The sequence below is a fragment of the Ictalurus furcatus genome, chromosome 12 (assembly GCF_023375685.1).
Source record: "Ictalurus furcatus strain D&B chromosome 12, Billie_1.0, whole genome shotgun sequence".
Lineage (NCBI taxonomy): Eukaryota > Metazoa > Chordata > Actinopteri > Siluriformes > Ictaluridae > Ictalurus > Ictalurus furcatus.
This window is the reverse complement of record NC_071266.1, coordinates 2,948,171-2,973,363: the sequence shown is the minus strand read 5'-3', so window position 1 is coordinate 2,973,363 and position 25,193 is coordinate 2,948,171. Positions and strand designations below refer to the sequence as shown.

Genomic DNA, 25,193 nt, shown 5'->3' with positions numbered 1-25,193 from the left:
CAGAACAAGAGTTGTTAATGATCATCAGGCAGGAAAAGTTCACAAAACCATCTCTAAAATGTTTGGACTCCACAAATCCACAGTCAGACAGATTGTGTACAAATAGAGAAAATTCAAGACCATTGTTCCCATCCCCAGGAGTGTCGACCAATAAAGATCACTCCAAGAGCAAGACGTGTAATAGTCTGCAAGGTCACAAAGGAACCCAGGGTAAATTCTAAGCAACTGAAGGCCTCTCTCACATGTTCATGAGTTTACCATCAGGAGAACACTGAACAATGTTGTGCATAGCAGTGTTGCTAGGCCACTGCTCTCCAAAAAGAACATTGCTGCTCTTCAGCAGTTTGCTAAAGATCACGTGGACAACCCTGAAGGCTATTGGAAAAATGTTTTGTGGACGGATGAGACCAAAATAGTGAGCGCATCTTGGTAGGGGTGTGTGTGTTGGCTGTCTAGAAAGCTTATTTCTAATACCCAGGGTGTACCAAATGTCTCCATCTAAATGTCATCGAAAGTCCGAAACATGTTGTAAGGGAATAGCGGGGGGCGGAGCACAGATAGGCAGGAACCTGGTTGCAGTGATACAGTGATACAGTGATTAATCTTTTATTTTCTCTTATGTGGTGCTGTCTGAAGTGAGGAGGTGAGTGTGGGAGGTTTTGTGGGGGGTGTGGCTGGCGTTGTGACGCTCTTGAGGGCGTGTCGGGGTTCCCTAGAAGTGTGTGGGGTTTTCCCGTGCCGTCATCCACCGTCGTGTGTAAGCGCACCAGCTGGCGTCTTCGTCCGCACCCGAACCTTCGGGAAGAGAACGAGAGAGAGAGAGAGGGATTAGAGAAATTATGTTGCCGTATCTGAGGTCGGAATACCTTTAGGCAGCAAAAGGACGCGCACGTGGTCTGCGAGTTAGTACTGTCCCCTGCACGGGCGGAAGAGCGACCTCTTATACTCTTCCCCTGTCGCCTGAGTGGTGGAATTCTCCCGACTGACTCCCCAGTCACTGGCTGGTGTTGTGTCGGCGGTTCCGCCCCACCGTGACGGTCCTTCCAGCTGATGTTGTGTTTGGCGCGAGGCTGTCCGCTTCGTGCCTGCGTGGCAGTCGGGGAAGGAGCGACTTTCTTATCCTGCGCGCCGGCTGTCGGTCCGTCGGGACAGTACCCCCCCCCAGCTCCGAGCCTACTGCCGCTGGGGGGCGGGCCCAGAGCGTGTCTCGCCGCGAGAGCCCATCTGCATTCCCATGTTGGGCCCCTGCCCGGTGTTGGACCTGGAATGAGAAGTCCTGTAAGGTGAGGAACCAGCAGGTTATCCTGGCGTTCGTGTCTTTGGCCTTGGCCATCCACTGTAAGGCGGCGTGGTCCGTTACTAGGACGAAGTGCCGGCCAGCCAGGTAGTACCGCAGCTCCTCAATGGCCCACTTTATTGCCAGGGCCTCTCACTCCACGGCTGCGTATTTCCTCTCAGCGGGGGACAACTTCCGGCTGATATAGAGGACCGGGTGTTCTCCGTCGAAGGTTTGTGAGAGAACGGCGCCAAGCCCGGTTTCGGATGCATCGGTGTGCACCGTGAATGGGAGGGTGAAGTCCGGGTTGCGCAGTACCGGCGCGCTGGTGAGGGCACATTTCAGGGCTTGGAAGGCCCTCTCCACTTCGGCTGACCACTTAACCCGGTCCAGCTGGCCCTTCTTTGTGAGATCTGAGAGGGGGGAAAGCTACAGCAGAGAAATTAGGCACAAACCTCCGGTAGTACCCCGCCAACCCCAAGAAGGCACGTACCTGTTTCTTTGACGTGGGTCGAGGGTAGTCCTTTACGGCTTCGATTTTCTTTGCTTGGGCCTTCAGCATCCCCCGGTCAATGCGATATCCCAGGTACTGGGCTTCAGTCAGCCCTAGGTGGCATTTCTTGGGGTTGGCTGTCAGGCCGGCCTCCCAGAGCCTCTTCAGGACCTCCCCCAGATGAAACAGATGGTCCGACCAAGTGGAGGAGTGGATGACTACATCGTCCAGGTATGCAGCTGCAAACATGCGGTGGGGCCGCAGGAGGATGTCCATCAACCTCTGGAACGTTGCAGGTGCCCCGTGTAGCCCAAAGGGGAGAACCTGGTACTGCCGGTGGCCGTGCTAAAGGCCGTTTTGGGCCTTGCGTCCGGCCCTAGCGCGACTTGCCAGTAACCTTTGGTCAGGTCCAGGGTAGATATGAACCGGGCCCTCCACAGTCGCTCCACGAGGTCGTCCACTCGGGGGAGGGGGTAGCTATCAAACTCCGATACCTGGTTCAGCTTCCGGAAGTCATTGCAAAGCCACATACTCCCGTCCGGCTTCGGTACAACGACGATAGGGCTGGACCAGGGGCTGCTGGACTCCTCTATGATGCGATCCCGCAGCATTCGGTCACTCTCTTCATCGATGGCTTTGGGCCGGGCCTCTGGAACACGGTAGGGCCTTTGTCTTACCACTAGGCTGGGAGGAGTTTTAATCTTGTGGTGGACCAGCTGTGTCATCCCTGGGGAGGTAGAAAATACATCGGAGAATTGGTCCACCAACTCGGTGAGCTCCTGTTTCTGTGCAGGGGTAAGGTCCTCCCCCAAAATGACCAAGGTAAGCTTGCCGTGATCTGTGTCCCGGGCCGCATACGCCGACACTACCGGTGCTGGTTCTATCCACTTCTTCAGAAGGTTCACGTGGTAGAGCTTCTCTTCCACGCGCTTACCGAGCTGTTGCAGGCGGTAGTTGACGGGGCCTCGGCGCTCGAGGACTGTATACGGGCCTTGCCACCGGGCCAGGAATTTATAGGCGCTGTTCGGTACTAGTAGGAGGACCTGATCCCCCGGTTGGAATTCCCGGGGCTGCGCCGGGCGGTTGCATACCCTTTGTTGTTCTCCCTGTGCGGCGTGCATTTGCTCCTGGACTATTTGTGTTACCCGGTTAATCTTCGCTTGCATTTCCTGCACATATTTGACAACTGAGCGAAATGGGGACGGTTGCTCTTCCCAGGCTTCACGGGCCACGTCCAACAGTCCCCGAGGGCGCCGTCCAAAAAGGAGCTCAAAAGGGGTGAAGCCCGTGGACGCCTGAGGGCACTCTCGGACGGCAAAGAGCATGTAGAGAAGGAGGAGGTCCCAATTCCTCCCTTCCTCGTCCACCACCCGGCGTAGCATCCATTTGAGTGTCTGGTTGAATCGCTCGACCAGCCCGTCGGTTTGCGGGTGATAGACCGATGTCTTAAGGTGCTTCACCTGTAACAGTCGACACAGATCGGACATTAGTTTGGATACAAAAGGCGTACCTTGGTCGGTCACCACGTCCTTTGGGATCCCCATCCGACTGAACAGGAGTACCAGCTCCCTGGTGATGTTGTGGGAGGTGGCTTTGCGCAGCGGCACCGCCTCGGGGTACCGGGTGGTGTAGTCCACAATGTCCAGGATGTACTCATGGCCCCGGACAGACTTGGGAAGGGGGCCCACGAGGTCCATGCCCACTCGCTTGAAGGGGACGCCGATAATGGGCAGAGGGATAAGGGGCGCCGGCGGGGGCCTATGTGGGGCGGTGTGCTGGCACTGAGGGCATTGCTGGCAGAAGCCCCGGACCTCCGCGTCCATCCCGGGCCACACAAAGCGATTCCTCAGCTTTTCCAAGGTGTTTCGCGCCCCCAGGTGGCCGCCGAGGGGATGGGTGTGGGCCAGATGCATTACGGTTTGGGTCTTCGATTTGGGTACCACCAGGAGGTCCACCCACTCCCTGCGGCGGCTGGCCCGTTGTTAGAGGAGCCCGCCCCGGACGAGGAAGTAAGAGGTAGGGAGTCTCAGGTTAGGGTTCTGGTCGACTCCCTCTATCACTCGCACCTGGGCCCAGCAGTGCTTCAGGCGGTCGTCTTCCTTCTGCTCCCGTCCGAACCTCCCCTCCCGGTTCACCTGGTGAAAGACAGAAGACAGAGGATTAGCGTGTAGAGGGGTCTTACCTTCCGTGGCGGCGTCTCCGTCGTCCTGGGCCAGGTAGGCCTGCCGGGCCTGGGTCCTCTTCGTGCGTTGCCGCGGCCTGCCAGATTCGATAGCCGGGCCCATCGGGAATCCTAGCCAGTCCCTTCCAAGGAGCAGGGGCACCGGGAGATCGGCGATCACGCCCACCTGGAGGGGCCAGACCCCGGCTTCACTCCGTCGCTGCCTGGTAGGGGGTTCGCCCACACCAAGCCAGGACTCCCTCCTTCATCGCCCCGTAGTCAGCAGCCTCCTTCGGCGCGAGGGCATAGTAGGCCGTGCGTGCCACTCCCGTGAGCAGTGGGCCGAGGGCGCGGGGCCAGTCGTCCTGGTCCCATCACTCTCGGCGGGCAATACTCTCAAAGGCCTCGAGGTACGCTTCGAGAGCTTCCGAGGGCGAGAGGGGGGAAGCAGGCGGCGGTTCTCACGCCCCTGATCGGGGAGGGGCGTGGAGGCAGCGTGGGTCTCGGTCCTCAGGGCAACCAGCATCTGGGTCGCGACCTGGAGGCTTTCGGCAAGCTGCTGTGTAATGGTTTGCTGCTGGATGCTAGTTTCCAGCAGGTGTTTCAGTGAGGGGTCCTTGTTTCTCTCTCTTTTGTCTTTTTTTTTCTCATTATTTATTTATTTACCTTTTTTTTTTTTTTTGGTGGGTCTGTGCTCTATGCCTGCATCCTCCACCAGTGTAAGGGAAATAGCCCCGGGGGGCGGAGAACAGATATACAGCCACTACCGGCTGCATCTACCAGCCACATGTGTATTGGCGGCCCTGCCCCGCATCCAAGACATTGGTGGTGCTGAAGCGGAGCTGTCTCTTCAGCACCACAGTGGCAGTCGCGGGAGGAGCGATCTTTGCTTCTTGTGCGCCGGCCGCCGGCCTGTCGCCACACATGCAAGCACATCCCACACAATGCTGTGGCCAAACTGGGCACTAAAGTTGGGAGAGACGACTCTGTGTGTGTGTTTACAAAGAAATGGCAATCAGAGGGTGTATATAAAGTTATATTTTGCTAAAAAGTGTTAATTTCCCCTATGTATGGAGACTTTTGCGACACACTATAGTTTCACTTCACTGAGTAATTTTCTCTGGAATAGGAAGCCTGACAGGACAGTATTCACACCTGGAGAAAACATGAAATGCAATACACAGACAATATTGAGTTTTCTTTGTGCTGTGAGGACAATGTACATCACCAAAAAGCAAAACTTTATTCACTGTATTGCTCTTACATTGCTTAATCTCTTCAGTGAAAAACAATCAACATGGTATTGCTTTTTTAAAAAAAAATTAAAGCTTGATTTGTCAAAACTGAATGTAATTCCCTGTTGCATTACTGTCCAGGCAAAGATATAAGCCATTCTCAGGATGTGGTTGTACTCCGAGAAGAGGAGAAGGCTCTGAAAGAGTCATCCTTCATAGGCTCATTGTTTCTTAATTCCTATTGCATTGCCTGTTGAACATTTAATCATCAAGCTTTTCAGAATTACATCTAAAAATGATTATTAATATGAATTTTTAAAAAAGTTATGTAAAAGAGTTATATAATAAATTTCACAAGTTTCACAATAGATCACCAGGCTCGGGAAGTAATGGATTACATGTAACGGCTTTACGTAATCAAGATACAAAAAAACCCCCAAAAACTGGTAACTGTAATCTGTTACAGGTACGTGAAAAAATAAAGTAATCAGTTTACAGTTACATTTTGTATAAAATGGGAATACTACCAGGATAACAATTTTTATTTATTTATTTATTTTTATTTATAACCAAATAAATGAATATTTTGACATAACACAATACAGATAGCTGCTGGATTATAGTTCTATAATCACATGAGCAGCCTCCTGGTACATGCGCAAATAAATTTTGTAGAAATTTACATATTGTTCTCTGAAATGCGTTTGTTAGGGTAACCATACATCATCTTTTTCCTGGACCTTAAAAAAGCTTCTGGCCGGGATGTCTGATATTGAGTTGACATTTGACATTTAAAATATCCAGGATTCGGCTTTAGTTTCATTATGATGTGCTTATGGTCTAATACTGCATCATGTGTACGCGTATTTGCATTGCTTTAACCCCTCTCTGTAATTCCTGCTTTCTCGCAAACCAATGGGTTGAATTTTATAAAAGGCTTGCAGCGACTATTGGCTAAATTCCTGCCTCTCAACCATTAGCCTACTCTTAGCAAATGTGCGAAGGTGAAGCACTGTTGTGTACAACATCATACAGTTGCTTGACAATGGCAGCAAATGACAGCTGTCCTGAGTCTAAACAATGCCTATGGCCCTATAAGGTAATTTTTTATTTCATGTTATCACATTGCTTTGTATTACATGGTTATTCAGATGTGTAAATGATGGCAGATGGTACACTCTTGGCATCTGATCTTTTATTTTATTCCATGGACATTCAAAAGAATGTCGGAATTTTTTTTAAACATGGGCAGAATGAAACCAATTTTATTTGTATGTTATTATATGATGTTAATGGTGTCTCTTTCAGTGTATCCTCCTGAGACCCCACCCACTGACTTCTGTAGTGTCCTCTGTTGTGGACATTTTGTTTTCATGCATGTCCTTTGACTTTTTTGAGCTACTCTAGCAATTCCTGCTGTAGTATACAGAGGGCATCCTGGGCTTTCTTGTGATGTGCCATGTTATAGGCTGGGATGCTAGGAACAACTTCTTACACTGCATCCAAAATGGCCAGCATAGGAACAAGCACATTTTATTGAAAGAAGAATGCTAACTAAAATATTGTATTTTTTTTTTATTGTTTTCTTGTTTATTAAAGTGTCAGTAATAATAAATTTAATTATGAAAACAGTTAAATTGTTTGTGTTTAAAAATATTAGCCTTTTTATGAATGTCAATTATAGTGGACACCAGGACCATGTTAATGTGCTTAATGATGGCATGTTCTATACACACACTTTTCACTACAACCAGTGAAAATTATATTGGTCACTGATGATTTATCAATGAGGCTGGAAGATTATCCATGTGGTTAATGAAATATGTAAACTGACTAAAGAATACAAAGTTTGTACTTTTGATTTTGACAAATTGTATGGACATACAGTGCCCTCTACTAACAGTGACACCCTTGGTAAATATGAGCAAATAAGGCTGTGAAAAACTGTCTATTTTTTAATCTTTTGATCTTTTGTTAAAAAAAAAAAGTTTTTTTGCAATTGTTTATAAAAAAAAAAAATGTTTTGTTAAATATAGGTGTGTGATAATTATTGGCACCCCTATGAATATGAGCAATCTAGCTGAAGTATATTCCCATAGTTATCATTTTTTAAAATACACCTGGGAGACACGGAACAGGAAATTGTTCAACCATGATTTCCTGTTTCACAGGGGTATAAATGTGACGTAATACAGGCCAAATTATCTTAGTCATTCATAACAACGGGTTAGACCAAGGAACATAGCTGTGATGTGCAGCAAAAGGTTGTTGAGCTTCACAAAATGGGAAGTGACTTCAAGAAAATAGCACAAGCATTGAAAATGCCCATTTCCACCATCAGGGTAATAATTAAGTTCCAATCAACAGGAAATGTTATGAATCAACCTGGAATTGGATGTGTGTCTATATTGTCTATATAATTTCCAAGGATCACAGCTGGAGAATTGCAGAAGTTAGTTGCATCTTGGCATCAGAAAGTCTCCAAAACTACAATCCGAAGTCACCTACATCACCACAAGTTGTTTGGAAGAGTTTCAAGGAAACAGCCTCTACTCTCATCCAAAAATAAACTCAACTGTCTTCAGTTTGCCAGACATTACTGGCAAATATACTATCATCCTTGCAATAACAAGCAAGAGAAACATGAATGATGTCCAGAATGATAATTTGTTTTTGTTTTTTAAGTTGAATTTATTCTTGGATTAATATCACTCTACAGCCATAATCTGTTCATTTTTTATTTTCTGTCTTTTCAAACTAAAATGGTCCTGTGGTCCACTACAGTAGAAAGTTTTTTAAGCAAAAATAGGTAGGAAATCAATCACAACAAAAAAATTGGATGACACATTTTTCCTTTGGTCTCAGGAGGGTATTAAAGTCTGCATTCATAGTAACAATGTTATTAAGACCCCCCCCCCCCCCCAAAAAAAAAACAAAACATGGTCACTCTAGCTTTTGTGATGTAATTTTACCTGCGTCATGGACAGTGATCTTTTATTTATTTATTTAAAAACAAATCCAAACAGTGAACATGTTTTTAAGCTGTAAATAAAAGTATATTAGATCATATTGCTTTTCTCTTGACTTTATTTATGTGAGACCTTGAAGCAATCCAAAAATAATCAGATTACATTACTTTCATATTGTGATACTTGGATTAGGGGGTCAGTAGGGTTAGTGTGCCAAAACGCTGCAGTTCACCTCAGGGCCTAATGGTGATGACACGTACCAAGTTACGTCACAATCCCTCAAAGTCCTGTGGAGATACAGTCTCAAGTTCAATTTTGCATGTTCTTCAAATTCATTGAAGGGCCATTACAAACGGTATGGTTTATCAAAATTCTGTGAATAACTTTTTGTTGTGAGTGCATGTAGGTGATGCAGGCCAATTTTCATGGAAATCGGACAAACGGTCTAGAGGAGTTCAGAAAAGTAGGTTTTCAAAACATTTAAAAATAGCGGACAGGAAGTTTGCTGGACCATGACATAATTGGTATCATTGTTCTCGGCATGGGCGCACGGTGGCTTAGTGGTTAGCACGTTCGCCTCACACCTCCAGGGTCCGGGATTCCTGCCGGGGCCATGTGTGTGCGGAGTTTGCATGTTCTCCCCGTGCTGCGGGGGTTTCCTCCGGGTACTCCGGTTTCCTCCCCCAGTCCAAAGACATGCATGGTAGACTGATTGGCTTGTCTAAAGTGTCCGTAGTGTATGAATGGGTGTGTGAGTGTGTATGTGATTGTGCCCTGCGATGGACTGGCACCCTGTCAAGGGTGTACCCCGCCTTGTGCCCGATGCTCCCTGGGATTGGCTCCAGGTTCCCCCGCGACCCTGAAGAAGGAGTAAGCGGTAGAAGATGGATGGATGGATGTTCTCGGCATGAATGACGGAATCTATCAAGACCAGTCTCATGACAGTAGCAAAAAGGACTCAATAGCTATTAGCATTTTTAGAAATAGCATTATAATTTTTGACCACAAGGTGGTGCTGTCTTGAAACTTTTTTAGTCCCTTCAGGGCATTGTGCCAAAGACACTTACGAAGAGTTTCGTAACTATATGCCAAGTCGTTCATAAAATACAGCATTTTATAACTAAATTCAAATGGCAGACATAGGAATTTTTCTTTGGATTATGTATGCCCCACTGAATCTAATGATAATTTTATGACAAACTATTCAGAAGTTATAAGCAAAAATGTGCTTTTTTCATATCTGGTGACCACTAGGTGGTGCTGTTCTGAAACACTGCCGCTAACCTCAGGGCCTAATTGTTACGGAACAGAGGGATAAACAGGAAGTAAGTGCAGGAGCACTGTCTTTATTAATAAATCAATGAAACAAACAAGCAATCACGGGAACGCGGTCTATACGGAGTTAGCGAGAAAACATGGGACTAGAGTCGAGGCAGGAAACAGGACATGAAAACAAAGACCGCTTAGCATGCTAAACTTAGATGCTACACCGTTAAGACTGATGCTTCTCACACAGGTATCTCAACTACAAATGATATCGCGTGACGTGCGCATAGACCCGAGGGGTTTAAATACCCAACATAATTAATCTAAACCAAAGACACCTGGGTTAAATCAAGGACATCCTCAAACAGAAACTAGAACTTGGGCAGGAAGCGAATGAAAACAAAACAAAGTCATGTGGCCAGTCAGGAGCCATGCCACAGTGCCCTCTGCTGGCCGTGGTGTAACAGAACCCCCCCTCCAAAGGTGCTCCTCCCGGAGCACCAAGAACCCCCCCTCCAATGGGGGTCCTGGGCCCCTGTGCGAGCTGTCTCTCGCTGCCACGGAAAACGAGGCAGCCTCCGTCGGGCAGCAGATGGGCAGAGGAACACCCCCACCGGGGTTGAAAGTCAGGGCACTGCCCCCGGCAGCGCTGGACTGCTGGACGCCGCCCCCGGCGGTGCTGGACCGCTGGACACGCTGGGCGACATGAGAACGCTGGGCGCCGCCCCTGGCGGTGCTGGACCGCTGGACACCGCCCCCGGCAGCATGAGAACGCTGGGCGCCGCCCCCGGCGGCACTGGAACACTGGGCACGGTCATGTTTTCATAACATCATATGGTGCAATCGCCTTGAGCCAAGGAATCAGCGGAAAAGGGAATTTTGTTTTTAGGATTCACGGTTCAAAAGTTATTAACATAAATGTGAGTGCAAATTTGGACAGTTGGTGGTGCTAGTGGGATTGAGTTAGAGACTCCAAATTTGCTGTATTAACACATCAGCGTGTCCTCTATCTGTGCTTCAAATTTAATAACTTTCCTGTAAGCAGTTCTATGGGCTGCCATAGACTCGAGCAAAAGGAGAAGAAAACAAACGAAAACAATAGTGGTCTTTGCAAAGACCATTTTTTCATCAAAGACATGTTTGATTTATTATTCGTAAAGAATAAACAATAAATGAATGCTTTTTAAATTTGAATTCCTGAATTGTCTGAAACCTAAAGTTTGATCATTTATAAAATGTATTTTTGTGGGGCATTAACCCAAGGAATGCAGTTGCTCATCCTGTAACTCTAATTATCTGCCTTTCTTTATACCCATAGTTCCGTGCCCTTGCCCCTATGTACTACAGAGGCTCAGCTGCAGCTATCATTGTTTATGACATTACAAAAGAGGTACTGAATCACTTCTAAACCATTTTAGTAAAGATATCTGAACTGAAAACCTCTATAGCCCATTTATTAAATGCATGTAATGTAATTGTGTGAGCTTAGAATGCAGATTAGATGGGCAGCTCAATGGAAAAGATCATGCAGATACCAGTCAAGAGCTTCAGGTAATCAAACATCAGAATGAAAAAAGAGTGTGATCTATATGACTTTGATCTTGGCATGGATGTTCGTACCAGAAGGGCTGGTTTGGTATATCATAAACTGCTGATCTCCTGGGATTTTCACACATAACTAGAGTTTACACAGAATGGTGCGAAAAACAAAACAAAACCTATGAGTGGAGGGTCTGTAGACTGAAACACCTTGTTGATGAGAGAGATCAGAGGACACTGACCAGGCTGGTTTGAGCTGGCAGGACATCTGTAGTAACTCAAATAAGCACTTTTTACAACCATCGCAGCATTCTATGTAAATTCTAGTCTGTTGTGTGTAAAAAATCCCAGTTAATCAGCAGTATCTGAAATACTCAAACCAGCCCATCTGGCACCAACAACCATGCCACGGTTAAAGTCACAGAGATCACATTTTTACATTCAGAATCCCATTCTGATGTTTGATCTGAACTATTAACTGAAGCTCTTTACCTGTACCTGCGTGATTTTATACATTGTGTTACTGCCACATGAATGGCTGATTGGATAAAGGCATAAAGGAGCAGGTGTTCCTATTAAAGTGATTGGTGAGTGTGTATATTGTCAGTTTGTGGACCATCACACCCATATGTGGGCTTTCTCCAAACCATTGCCCCAAATTTTAAAGTATATAATTGTCTAGAATGTCTTTGTATGCGGTAGCATTACAATTTCCTTTCACTGGAACTAAGGGGCCTAGCCCAAACATGTTACAGCATGACAGTGCCCCTGTGTACAAAGCAAGCTCCATCAAGACATGTTTGATAAGGTTGGTGTGGAAGAATTTGGATGGCCTACACAAAGCCCTGACCTCAACCCCACTGAACGCCTTAGGGATGAATTGGAATGGCATTGTCCCCCCGGCCTTCAAGCCCGACATCAGTACTCGATTGAACAAGTCCCCACAGCCATGCTTCCCAGATGCGTATATAATTATTATATCAGCAAAGGGGGTACTAAATCTGGAATGCGATGTTAAAAAAAGTGTCCACAAAACTTTTATACTCTCCTCTGAAAGTATTGGAATGGCAATACTTTATACAATATTGCTATACACTGTAAAAATGGGTTTGAAATCAAAAGATGAGTATGAGACAGTAAATCAGAATTTTAGCATTTATTTCCTGATATTTATATCTAGACGTGTTTTTAAAAAAAATGGCACATCTTATTTGAACCCACCCATTTTTCAAGTGATCAAAAATATTGGAACATTTGACTTACAGGTATTTCTTGTTGCCCAGGTATACCCTGTTATGTTGATTGTTTAAACAGGTAATATCTCTGAATGTCTACTCTTGATTTGAACCCTGGGTTTCGACTGTGAAGACTGAATATGTCATTAAAAACGACAAGCTGGGAAAAGATAGAAAATCATTCAGAGCAATTGCACATGGTGTACTAACAAGCAAAAACAACAGAGAAAACAGCAGTTGATGACAGAAACATTATGAGAGCTGTGAAGAAAAACCCCAAAATAACAGTAAGCGACATTACCAACTGTGTGTGTGTTAAAGATACAGACAGGAGCAGTCTGGCTGTGCTGTTGTGCAACTACAGTATACAGTGCATCCTGAAAGTATTCACAGTGCTTCACTTTTCCCACATTTTGTTATGTTACAGCCTTATTCCAAAATGGATTCAATTCATTATTTTCCTCAAAATTCTACAAACAATACCCATAATCACACCATGAAAGAAGTTTGTTTGAAATCTTTGCAAATTTATTAAAAATAAAAAACAAAAAAAGCACATTTACATAAGTATTCACAGCCTTTGCCGTGACACTCAAAATTGAGCTCAGGTGCATCCTGTTTCCATTGATCATCCTTGCGATGTTTCTACAACTTGATTGGAGTCCACCTGTGGTAAATTCAGTTGATTAGACATGATTTGGAAAGGCACACACCTGTCTATATAAGGTCCCACAGTTAACAATGCATGTGAGAGCACAAACCAAGCTATGAAGTCCAAGAAATTGTCTGTAGACCTCCGAGACAGGATTGTATCGAGGCACAGATCTGGGGAAGGGAACAGAAACATTTCTGCAGCATTGAAGGTCCCAATGAGCACAGTGGCCTCCATCAACCGTAAATTGAAGAAATCTGGAACCAGCAGGACTCTTCCTAGAGCTGGCCGCCCGGCCAAACTGAGCGATCGGGGGAGAAGGGCCTCAGTCGGGAAGGTGACCAAAAACCCGATGGTCACTCTGACAGAGCTCCAGCATGTCTCTGTGGAGAGAGGAGAACCTTCCAGAAGAACAACCATCTCTGCAGAACTCCATCAATCAGGCCTTAATGGTAGAGTGGCCAGATGGAAGCCACTCCTCAGTAAAAGGCACATGACAGCCCGCCTGGAGTTTGCCAAAAGGCACCTGAAGGACTCTCAGACCAAAGATTGAACAAAGATTGAACTCTTTGGCCTGAATGGCAAGCGTCATGTCTGGAGGAAAACAGGCACCACTCATCACCTGGCCAATATCATCCCTACAGTGAAACATGGTGGCGGCAGCATGATGCTGTGGGGATGTTTTTCAGTGGCAGGAACTGGGAGACTAGTCAGGAACGAGGAAAAGATGAATGCAGCAATGTACAGAGACATCCTTGATGAAAACCTGCTCCGGTGAAGGTTCATCTTCCAACAGGACAACGACCCTAAGCACACAGCCAAGATAACAAAGGAGTGGCTACAGGACAACTCTGTGAATGTCCTGGAGTGACCCAGCCAGAGCGCAGACTTGAGCCCAATTGAACATCTCTGGAGAGATCTGAAAATGGCTGTGCACTGATTCTCCCTATCCAACCTGATGGAGCTTGAGAGGTCCTGCAAAGAAGAATGGGAGAAACTGCCCAAAAATAGGTGTGCCAAGCTTGTAGCATCATTCTCAAAAAGACTTGAGGCTGTAATTGGTGCCAAAGGTGCTTCAACAAAGTATTGAGCTAAGGCTGTGAATACTTATGTATGCTTTTTTTGTTTTTTATTTTTAATAAATTTGCAAAGATTTCAAACAAACTTCTTTCATGTTGTGATTATGGGGTACTGTTTGTAGAATTTTGAGGAAAATAATGAATTGAATCCATTTTGGAATAAGGCTGTAACATAACAAAATGTGGAAAAAGTGAAGCACTGTGAATACTTCCCGGATGCACTGTATTGTTAATAATCAAAGGACATTATTTTAAAAGATCACACAGCTGATGGTATAGTCATTTAGTAGTTAATTTAATGTGCTATGCTAACATGTAAACAAGTCAGTATTATGTGACTTACATTTTAGACTCAATATTGTCTGTTTTTATTTCTATTTCATTATACCTATTTGGAACCAATAGTTCCAAACAAAGCCACAGCAAGTTCTGCTCCTTTTTTCCTCCTAATTTCTTTTGTTCAAATGGGAGATTTATTATTATTTTTTAAATTTCTTTTCAAAAGGGAGACAAATACATTAATTTAAAAATAGTTTCAAGTTTCAATTATAATAAATCATTTGTTCAACCAAAAAAACCCTTCTGTTTCATTCCTTTTAAGTTTCATTATAACTGATGATAATTATTATTAATAATAATAGTAATTGTGTAATACCATATATTGTGAAACCATGACATTTTCTGAGACTGTTATCGTACTGTGAAAATCCCATACCATTCCAACCCTATTGCCAACACAACAAAGGACTTCATCATGGAGAAAAACGTGGAAGGTTTTACACTGGCCCAGTCAATCACCAGACCTTAACCCAACTGATCATTCATTTCACCTCCTGATGAGAAGACTGAAGGGAGAAACCCACCAAAACAAACAAAGAAGCTGTGGTACAAGCCTGGAAAAAGTTGAACAGTTTGATGATGTCAGTGGGTTACTGGCTTGATGCAGTTACTGCAAGCAAGGGATGTACATCCAAATGTAAATGTTCTTTACTTTAAGATAACCTGTTCCAATACTTTTGCTCACCTAAAAATTGGGTGGTCTGCCACCAAAGGTGCCATGTTCTAAGTTGTTTAACACATCCAGATGCAAATATGGAATCAATGATGATAAGAATGTAAAAGTATAAAATTTAATTGGATTCAAACATTTTATTTCAAAGGCACTGTAGCATAAATCGTGTAATAGCTGTAATATCCTTTTCTCTAAGGAGTCCTTTCTAACTTTGAAGAACTGGGTAAAGGAGCTTCATCAGCATGGACCATCCAACATAGTGGTGGCCATTGCTGGCAACAAATGTGATGTCTCTGATGCCAGGTAAATTTCCTTGACAAATTCCTGTTCTCCATTTGACTGTCAGTTTTACTATCAGGTAAACAAGCAAAAGCTTTCTTGCTCCACAGTAATCTCTCAGCAGACTGCTGTGTAGGTATTTTCCCCTAGGCCTGCACATAGATGCAAGCTAGCCTGCTATCTCTAGCTACCAACTAAAATACAGTGTAGAGAAAAAAACTGTCATGTCTGTTGTTCTAATGTGTGTATTTATACAATCCATGTATCTGTGTATGTATATTCTAATTGTGTATCTAATCTGGCTATCGTGAATTCTCTAAACAACTAAACAACTAGGTAACATGTAGGACTTTTTTGTGCCTAAGCTAGGGTGTGATGACATGCGCATGTGTATGTCTGTGTACATGTGCGTGTGTCTGTGTGCGTAGCTTAGATTAGGGTTAGGTGTACCTGTAGCACTATTTAGCTGTGTAAAAGTCAATAGAAGCACTTTAGATAGATCTTCTTCATACATCCAGGGGACTGGTAACTGCACCCAGAAGTGGTAAATCTAGGCCCAAATCTAGGTAAGGTTTAGTGAGGTGCCTCTATTTGCCAGTGCTACATCAATGCACTGCTGATTATTGTTTCACCCAGGCAGAGCAAAAGAGCAGGATGTCCCTGCTTGTGACCCTAGGATGTTTGGCAAGACCTTGGTTTACACTGGTGGTCACTAGTTATGCTGGTGTTTAAAAAAAACTTCCACATACAGATCTGCTGTCCCAAAAGGATGGCAGATTTGGCACCCCCAGCCAGGTCAGCTTTGTTTGTGAGTCTGGCCCTTTGTGCTGAAACATCAACTGAGGATGCAGGATACTGAAATTGGTATATAAAAGTGGCCTTTTCACTTTTCATTTTGACTATTTGATTTGGGGGAAAATGTTGGGGTTACGCATGTAACCCTGTTCCCTGAGAACGGAATGAGACGTTGCATTTAGCATAACAGTATGGGAAGCGCCCTTGCACACGTGACCGGTATTTGAGGCTTGTGTAAAGTTATGCCTCTACTTATAGGCCTGCCATGATCAGGTGACGTGGCAATTAAGCACGTCGCATGATATATATATATATATATATATATATATATATATATATATATATATATATATATATGGCACCTGTGAACCACGCCGCCAGCCTCTATTATCTGAAGCGAAGACGCAATTCACAGGCCTGCCCTGGTATGACAGAGCTATGCAACGTCTCGTTCCCTTCTCAGGGAACAGGGTTACATGCGTAACCCTGACGTTCCCTTTCAAAGGGAACTTCGACGTTGCATTTAGCATAACAGTATGGGAACAGGAATACCCACTCCGTCATACCGGTATGGCCTGTTCAAAAAGACCCAAGCCCGAGGGTCACTGCAAGACACTCGAGCCCGGGGTGGAATGAATATCCAGGCTGTAATAATGAATGAATGTGTGTGGCGTAGACCATCCTGCAGCAGCACACACAGCAGTACACTTTGGACAAAGCCTTCGAGGAGGCGACCGCCCTAGTGGAATGAGTTCATATGCCCAGAGTCGTGGCGAGACCGCGCGCCTCGTAAGCCATAGAGATTGCTTCCACTATCCAATTAGAGATGCGCTGCTTTGACACAGCATCACTTTTACTGTCGCCGCCAAAGCAGACCAGCAGCTGCTCCGACTCATGCCACTGGCCAGATCGGTGGATGTAAGTACAGAGAGCCCTTACTGAACACAGCAGGTGCACCCTCTCTTACAACCTCAGTTGTGAGACCAGAATCTATGAACTGGTGCCCCTCAGGGGCCAGACCCACAGCTTCCATAGTTCTGGCTGAGGGTGATAAATCAGCCCTCCGGCTTGAGACAGTAGATCCCTGCGAATGGGAATCTCCCAAGGAGTACCGTCGAGCAGGGAAATTATCTCCGAGAACCATATTCGAGCTGGCCAATAAGGTGCTACTAGCAGCAGACGTAGACAGTCTTGGCGAACTCTCGCTAGAACTTGTGGGAGCAGAGCGATCGGGGGAAAAGCATATAGATATGACCTCGGCCACGTGTGCACCATGGCGTCCAGCCCCAATGGTGCAGGAGGAGTGAGGGCAAACCGCAGCGAGCAGTGTGTTGTCTCCTCGGAGGCGAACACATCCACTTCCGCTTGTCCGAACCTCCGCCATATGTACTCCACCACTTGTGGATGGAGCCTCCAACCCCTGGGCCTCAGCCCCTGCCCCGACAGGATGTCTGCCCCTACATTCCGGCGGCCCGGAATGTACATTGCATTCACTGACAAGAACTTTCCCTCTGCCCAGAGAAGGATTAGTTGCGCCTGCCTGAACAGGGGGCGTGAACGTAACCCTCCCTGGTGGTTGATATATGAGACCACCGCTGTGTTGTCTGACACAACTAGCACATGGTGACCTCTCAACTGAGGAAGAAAGAATTTCAGTGCTAGGAATACGGCCCGCATCTCTAGGCGATTTATATGCCACTCCAGATGAGGGCCACTCCAGATGAGGGCCGCTCCAGAGACCGTGAGCTGGACAGCCATTTAAGGCTTCACCCCAGCCCATGATGGACGCATCTGCCGTTACCGTTTTGCGGTAAGGAGACACCCCTAGAGTGTGACCCGAGGCTAGAAACTGCGGGCATCTCCAAATACTCAGAGCACGTAGGCATCGCTGCATGACACTGATTACTCTCAGAGGTTTCATCCTCGGATGAAACCCCCGACTTTTCAGCCACCACTGAAACGGTCTCATGTGCAATAGGCCCAACGGTATGACGTTGGCTGCTGCTGCCATAAGGCCCAACAGTTTCTTGTAGAGACTGGAGGGGATGCCCAGACTTAGCTTTATCTTGCTCAAAGTTGATAGGATCGATCCTACGCGTGTTGGGGATAGAAACGCCCTCATCGTAGTAGAATCCCATATAACCCCTAGAAAAGTTGTCCTCTGCACTGGAGAAAGCATACTTTTCTTGAGGTTCAACCAGCACCCCAAGCTCCTCATGTGGGTGAGAACAACATCTCGATGTTGAACCGCCTGTTCCCTGGATCGTTCTAGAATAAACCAGTCGTCCAGGTAGTTTAGTACACGGATGCCCTGGAGTCGCAAGGGAGCCAGAGCAGCATCCATACACTTTGTGAAGGTGCGAGTGGATAGCGAGTGGCAAGCTAGCCCAAAGGGAAGAACCCAAAATTGGTATGTGTTGTCTCCAAACACAAACCTCAGGAACTTCCTGTGACTGGGCGATATTGCTATGTGGAAATATGCATCTTTCAGATCTATCGTCACAAACTAGTCTTTCGACTGAATCTGTGGCATGATAAGTTTGAGTGTCAGCATCTTGAACCTGTATGTCTGAAGAGTACGGTTCAGATGACACAGATCTAAAATTGGCTGCATACTCCCATCTTTTTTACGGACCAGGAAATAATGGCTGTAAAAACCTCCCTCCCTTAGGGAACAGGGTACATGTTCTATGGCCCCTTTGTCCAAAAGGGAACACTTCCTGCGCTGGGGGGGGGTGGGTCGAGCTCTGAACTGGACCCGGTAACCCTTTTCTATGGTAGACAGAACCCATAGAAACACATTTGGCAGTAGTTTCCATGCTGCCAAATGGTTTTTCAGTGATGTTAGCTTTTCCACATTTTGTTGGAGGGAAAGCATCAGATTTCTGTCGCCCTGTGACAGCTCGCTGACCAGAGGAGGCTGAAAACGTGGGATGGCTTTGGCCAGGGCAGGCCCTACAGTAGCACTGGGGGCTATCTGCCCTTACAACCTCATGTCCCCTGATACGTCCCTCCGTGGCCCATCAGGACCGTTCCTTCCTTGCCTGCTTTGCTTTTATGAACATTCTTAGATCAGGCCTCATAGCAGGCTGTGGCCGCCCGGTCCCCCTGGCTTTCTGCGGGGGGGAGGCGGGCCACCACGCACGCCATCTGCGCCTCCCTCGCACTAGCGCTGGCCTGGGCTCCACTCATGGAGGCCCGGGCGAACTCGACACGACGGGGAAGGAACTGGCTGAACGCCGCCGTTTGCTGTTTTGCCTCGCGAAACCTGTCGGCAATGGCATTAACCGCGCCGCCAAACAGGCCGGAAGGTTTAACAGGGACGTTCAGCAAGGAGACCTTATCTTTGTCCCCCATCCCTGTGAGGCTGAGCCATAGGTGCCTCTCCGCCACAACCAGGCTAACCATTGAACGGCCAATATGACGGGCCGTTTGTTTGGTCGCCCGGAGAGATAAATCTGTGGCACGGTGCAGCTCTGCCACTGCCTCGGGCCCAATTCCCTCCCCAGTACCGAGCTCACTCAGCAGGTCTGCTTGGTAAGCCTGCAACACTGCCATTGTATGCAGTGACCCACAAGCAAGACCCACTGCCACATAGGCTTTGCCCACCAATGCCGAGGTGGCCTTACATGGCTTCGAAGGTAAAGTTGGCCTCCCTAAATTACCTGCCGTTGATGGAGAGAGGTAGCTCGCAAGCGCCTCCTCCACCTTTGGCGTCACTAAATAGCCGTGCTGCTCACTCCCCCTGATGGCTGAGTAATCAGACGTCGCGGGGTTATAAACACGGCTAGTGTATGGTTCTCTCCAGAAGCGTGATATCTCATCATGCACTTCTGGAAAAAAGGCGAGTTTTCTGCGGTGTGAGGGAGCTTTATGTTTATTTTCACTGGAGAGGAAGCACTCATCCAGCCTGCTATGAGCCACTTCCTCTTCCCCGGGCCAGTCTATATTCAACTTTTCAACTGCCCTAGTAATCACCTCAAGCAGCTCTTTATATGCTTGAGAGCTGCTGTTGGTTTTTGGTGCAGTGGCACCCTCTACCGACTCCTCGGAGTCAGCGAGGGTGTTTTGGCTTTCCATAGGCGACGCGAGCTCCAAAGTCAGGAGAGTCAAGATAGAGCAGCGCTCGTCTCCGGCTCCTCTTCCAAATCCATACGAGAACCCCACGACCTTAGCCAGCTGGCTGCCTCGGCAGTGGCCGGACCAGATCCGCGAGGCTCTGAAACCCAACTCGGATGAGAAGAGAGCGAATCGAGAGCGGAGCTGCCTACTCGTGAAATGTTCACAATGCTGACAGTCAGACCCCTCGAGGGCTGCTGTTGCATGCTCTACGCCCAAACACTTCACACAGAAAGCGTGTTCATCTCCTCCCGTGATGAAACGGGAGCAAGGCGTAACACACTTTCTGAATTCTTTCTCGCTCATTATTTCCCGCTCTTTTCTTTTTTTCTAAAAAAGGGATAGAAAAGTTTAGAGATTTTGAGAAAATATAGAGTAGAAATTAAGCGTTTTTTGTCACACAAACAACAGACATACAGTCTCGCTGATGATAATAAGGCTGGCGGCGTGGTTCACAGGTGCCATATATATATATATATATATATCATGCGACGCACTTAATTGCCACGTCACCTGATCATGGTAGGCATGATTTTACACAAGCTTCAGATACCAGTCACACGCGCAGGGGTGCTTCCCATACTGTTATGCGAAATGCAACGTCGAAGTTCCCTTTGAAAGAGAACAGGCTTTGTGATGAGCTCACCTTGTGTTGGTGGCCAGATGACTCTGGAGAATAGATCATGTAGTTGAATCTGGTAATTCTGCCCAAACTCATATCACCCAATTTTGTGAATTAGTAAAATGTCCAGCTTTTAATGAAGGCGAGTCTGGAGCGTATTCTTTGTAGTGCCATCACCTTACCTGTGGTTTTATTTAGAGTGGATGCTGGCCAGTCAGCCTTAGAGCAGTTTTTCATCTGCCACAGAGAAAAGACTCAGGGGCTCCATAGTCAAAAAAGAGGCTGGCTTGATGGGTGGTGGAGGTCCTCACCATGGCCTACAGACAGCTACTGGATTTACATTTACATTTATTAATTTAGCAGACGCTTTCATCCAAAGTGACTTACAAATGAGGAAATACAAGCAAAGCAATATATCAAGCGGAGAACAATACAAGTAGCGTTACTTCCATGGCATCCCATTCTATAAGGAGCATCAGCTCCTCATGGCCATTAATTAGAGCTCTGGGGCTCCAGGATGTCTGTGCTACAGCTACCCGGGTGTAGCAGGAGACAATACATGGAACACAGGGGCGAGATTTCTGATGAGCTTTTATGTTTCTGGCTCATCCCTTCCACAATATGAAAATAATTTGGGGGGGGGGGTTGGAACAACAAAACCAAAACACAGGCAAACATAGGCTTGGCTGATTTTCAACTGCTTTAACGTAACTCAGCGTCTCACACACACTCACACATCTCAGCCCCACTCCCCAAAGAGAGAAAAACCAGCATATTAAAATGCACTCATAAGTAAGAAATAGGTGTGCCACGTTAAATAGGTGTGCCACATGCTCATTCACCTATTTTTTGACACTCTGGCCCCACTCAACTCTCTCTGGCACTGCTGTTGCCAACGCAGCAGAGGTTGCCTCCCTCCATTGTTTGAGGAGGTTATGGCGGTATATCTGCCATACAGTGCATCTGGAAAGTATTCACACACATTTTGTTATGTTACAGCCTTATTCCAAAATAGATTAAATTCATTATTTTCCTCAAAATTCTACAAACATTTACCGAAGTATGTACATTTACAACACATTTAGATAAGTATTCACAGCCTTTGCCATGACACTCAAAATTGAGCTCAGGTGCATCCTGTTTCCACTGATCACTGATCATCCTTGAGATGTTTCTACAACTTGATTGGAGACCACATGTGGTAAATTCAGTTGATTAGACATGATTTGGAAAGGCACACACCTGTCTATATGAGGTTCCACAGTTAACAATGCATGTCAGAGCACAAACCAAGCCATGAAGTCCAAGGAATTGTCTGTAGACTTCCGAGACAGGATTGTATGAAGGCACAGATCTGGGGAAGGGTACAGAAACATTTCTGCAGCATTGAAGGTCCCAATGAGCACAGTGGCCGCCATCATTCGTAAATGGAAGAAGTTTGGAACCAGCAGGACTCTTCCTAGAGCTGGCCACCCGGCCAAACTGAGCGATCGGGTGAGAAGGGCCTTAGTCGGGGAGGTGACCAAAAACCCTATGGTCACTCTGACAGAGCTCCAGCATGTCTCTGTGGAGAGAGGAGAACCTTCCAGAAGAACAACCATCTCTGCAGAACTCCAGCCACTCCTCAGTAAAAGGCACATGCCAGCCCACCTGGAGTTTGCCAAAAGGCACCTGAAGGACTCTCAGACCAAAGACTGAACAAAGATTGAACTCTTTGGCCTGAATGGCAAGCGTCATGTCTGGAGGAAACCAGGCACCAGTCATCACCTGGCCAATACCATCCCTACAGTGAAGCATGGTGGTGGCAGCATCATGCTGTGGGGATGTTTTTCAGCAGCAGGAACTGGGAGACTAGTCAGGATCGAGGAAAAGATGAATGCAGCAATGTACAGAGACATCCTTGATAAAAACCTGCTCCAGAGCACTCTGGACCTCAGACTGGGGCAAAGGTTCATCTTCCAACAGGACAACAATCCTAAGCACACAGCCAAGATAACAAAGGAGTGGCTACAGGACAACTCTGTGAATGTCCTTGAGTGGCCCAGCCAGAGCCCAGACTTGACTTTCCTGATGCACTGTAGCTTCCCCTTGTCTGTGTGCAAAACCAGATAATTGACTTCTCTTACTCACATGTTTGACCTCAATGGGAGCCTTGTCACTTAGTGAGTAATTTTGAACTAGATTTGAAGCAATATAAGGATGTGATCTCTCTGTAGAAATTCTCTCATTTGGAAATTCCTTTTATAGAGTTGTTGCTGCTTTTCTTGAGCCTGGAGCCAATTCTCCTGCTATAAGTGACCCAGTGCTTGTAGTTTTGCTTGCAGGCCTAGGATGTATTGGATTTTATTTTGAATAGGTGTTTTCTTTTAATCACGTCCAACACTCCATGGGACTTCCACCCATATAATATATAAAATGCAGAAAACCTGTAGAGGCCCCGGGAACCTTCTGGACTGCAAATAATAGGGATAGGGTTCCCAACCATTTATCTCAATTATGGCTATCTTTGTGCATGAACTTATGAATCATGGTTTTTATTAAAGTGTTCCATCATCCTGTTGGTTTTAAGGATGATGCACACTGGTGCAGATCACTTTAATTTCCAGTAACTCACATTGCTTGCATAGTGTACGTGACATAAATGACATGCCATGATCACTTAGGATCTCTTTTAGGATCCCAAATCAGGAGATTACTTGAAAAAGTGACTCCACTATGCTTTTTTCTGAGATCATTCCTAGAGGCAAAGCTTCAGAATATGCATATTGCAACATGTTGGCATGTTGGCTCCGGATTGTAGGAGGGCTTGGGACCGCGGCAATCCGGAGCACCTGGCCCACATCCACCTGTGGGCACTCAGCTTGGAAGTGCCCCAGTTCTCTGCAGACCTGCCCGTGCCCCGTTCCAGCTCTCTGGACCTCCATGGAACCCTGAGGAGGAACATGTTAGTGGGGTTGGAGAGAGGTTTCATCTGGCTCTGGCATATCACTGGGCTTCTCGAATCAAGAGAGATAGTGAAGCAGGAGACACTACACGTGTGGCAGTGGGGGCAAAGAGTATCAGCTGTGAACAGAGAGGTTTGAACCGGCAGGTAACACGTGATGATTCTCATGTGTGTGATCATGGCGAGTTTACTTGTGTATGCTTTGTGTCTCCTTTGTGTCACCATGGAGCTGAGAGAGGGACTGAACTGACCAAGATTGCACATAACACACACACACACATACACACAGAGCGTGAGCTATGTTGGTGAACTTGATAAATGGGAAAGACCCGAAATATTGTGACTGTGGGTTTTTTTTCTTCAGTTCAGTTGTTGAAAGAGTGCTGAGAAAGTGCCTTGTCATTCAGAACCAGCACCAGCTTAGCGAGAACGTTCCAGGGAAAGATTGCTGTATAATGTGGTTCTGTGAACCTCAGAACTCAGTGTTGTTCTTTGACATAAATTTCTTCTATGCTGTCAGAGTTTTGCTACTCAATGTCCTCTAGTTTCCTGATCTGACACTTCTTCGTCCTCTTCTTGCCCACTGTCTCCCACAATGATGTCGAGAATCTTTTGTACACTAAACCATTTTATGGTTGTACTAAAGCTGTGATTTAAATGAAATGGAGCTCAAGCAGGTTCGACACTTTTTGAAGTCATTATCCCATACCAATTTCTCAGGAAATGAGGTGCTTACAGCACTTTTGTATCAAGTACAGTGTAATTTGCACTGCAAGTGCCTGTGTTCACATGGGAACACTTTTGGGTCTGATGACTGTGTCAAGATCCCCCTGACTGTAGCTACACGTTCCCATCCTAACAATTTAGGTATATGGTCATGCAAAGTTTTACTGTTTCAGCATTCCCTTTGGTAAACCTGTATTTTGTTCAATACTGAACAGAACTTATATATTGACTTGCATAGCACCTGTATAAAAAACTATGAAAAATTATTTTTCATATTTGCCAATTCTGGGTCACCTTAAGAAAAGTCATCAAATTTTAAGGGGTTTCCATACCTTTAAATGTCAAAATGGGCCAGATTAGAGTTAAGGACAATAAAATGAATCAGTTAAATTCATTTATATACTTTTTCATTTATTTTACTTATTCAAATATTAATGCGTTATTTTGCTACTATTTTGATTAGTACCATGTGTTGTCATTTTATGTCAATTGAAAATGTTATATATTTCTGTCTTTTCCTTTCTCCCTCTTTCTTTTTACAGGGAGGTACTGGAGAAGGATGCCAAGGACTATGCAGACTCAATCCATGCTATTTTTGTTGAAACTAGTGCCAAAAATGCTATTAACATCAATGAAATCTTCACTGAGATAAGTAAGGACTTAGTTATGTAGTCAGTCAGCTTTGCTACTTTAAGGAGTGTGGGCCACAATCTGGCTCAGATAGACTTAATTAAACATGAAAATTTAAAAGGTGCTAATTATGTTTAATAAGAAACTTCATGATGAGCTAA

General features: G+C 45.9%; 1 protein-coding gene across 1 annotated transcript in view; it reads left to right on the top strand.

Moving 5' to 3' along the window:
• The window catches only part of rab22a (RAB22A, member RAS oncogene family), a 44,582-nt gene that overhangs the window by 13,130 nt on the left and 6,259 nt on the right, over positions 1-25,193 (top strand). The window contains exons 4-6 of the mRNA XM_053637511.1: positions 10,719-10,790; positions 15,114-15,220; positions 24,945-25,054. Coding sequence (XP_053493486.1) covers positions 10,719-10,790; positions 15,114-15,220; positions 24,945-25,054 — 289 coding nt within the window. The remainder of the gene's footprint in view (positions 1-10,718; positions 10,791-15,113; positions 15,221-24,944; positions 25,055-25,193) is intronic.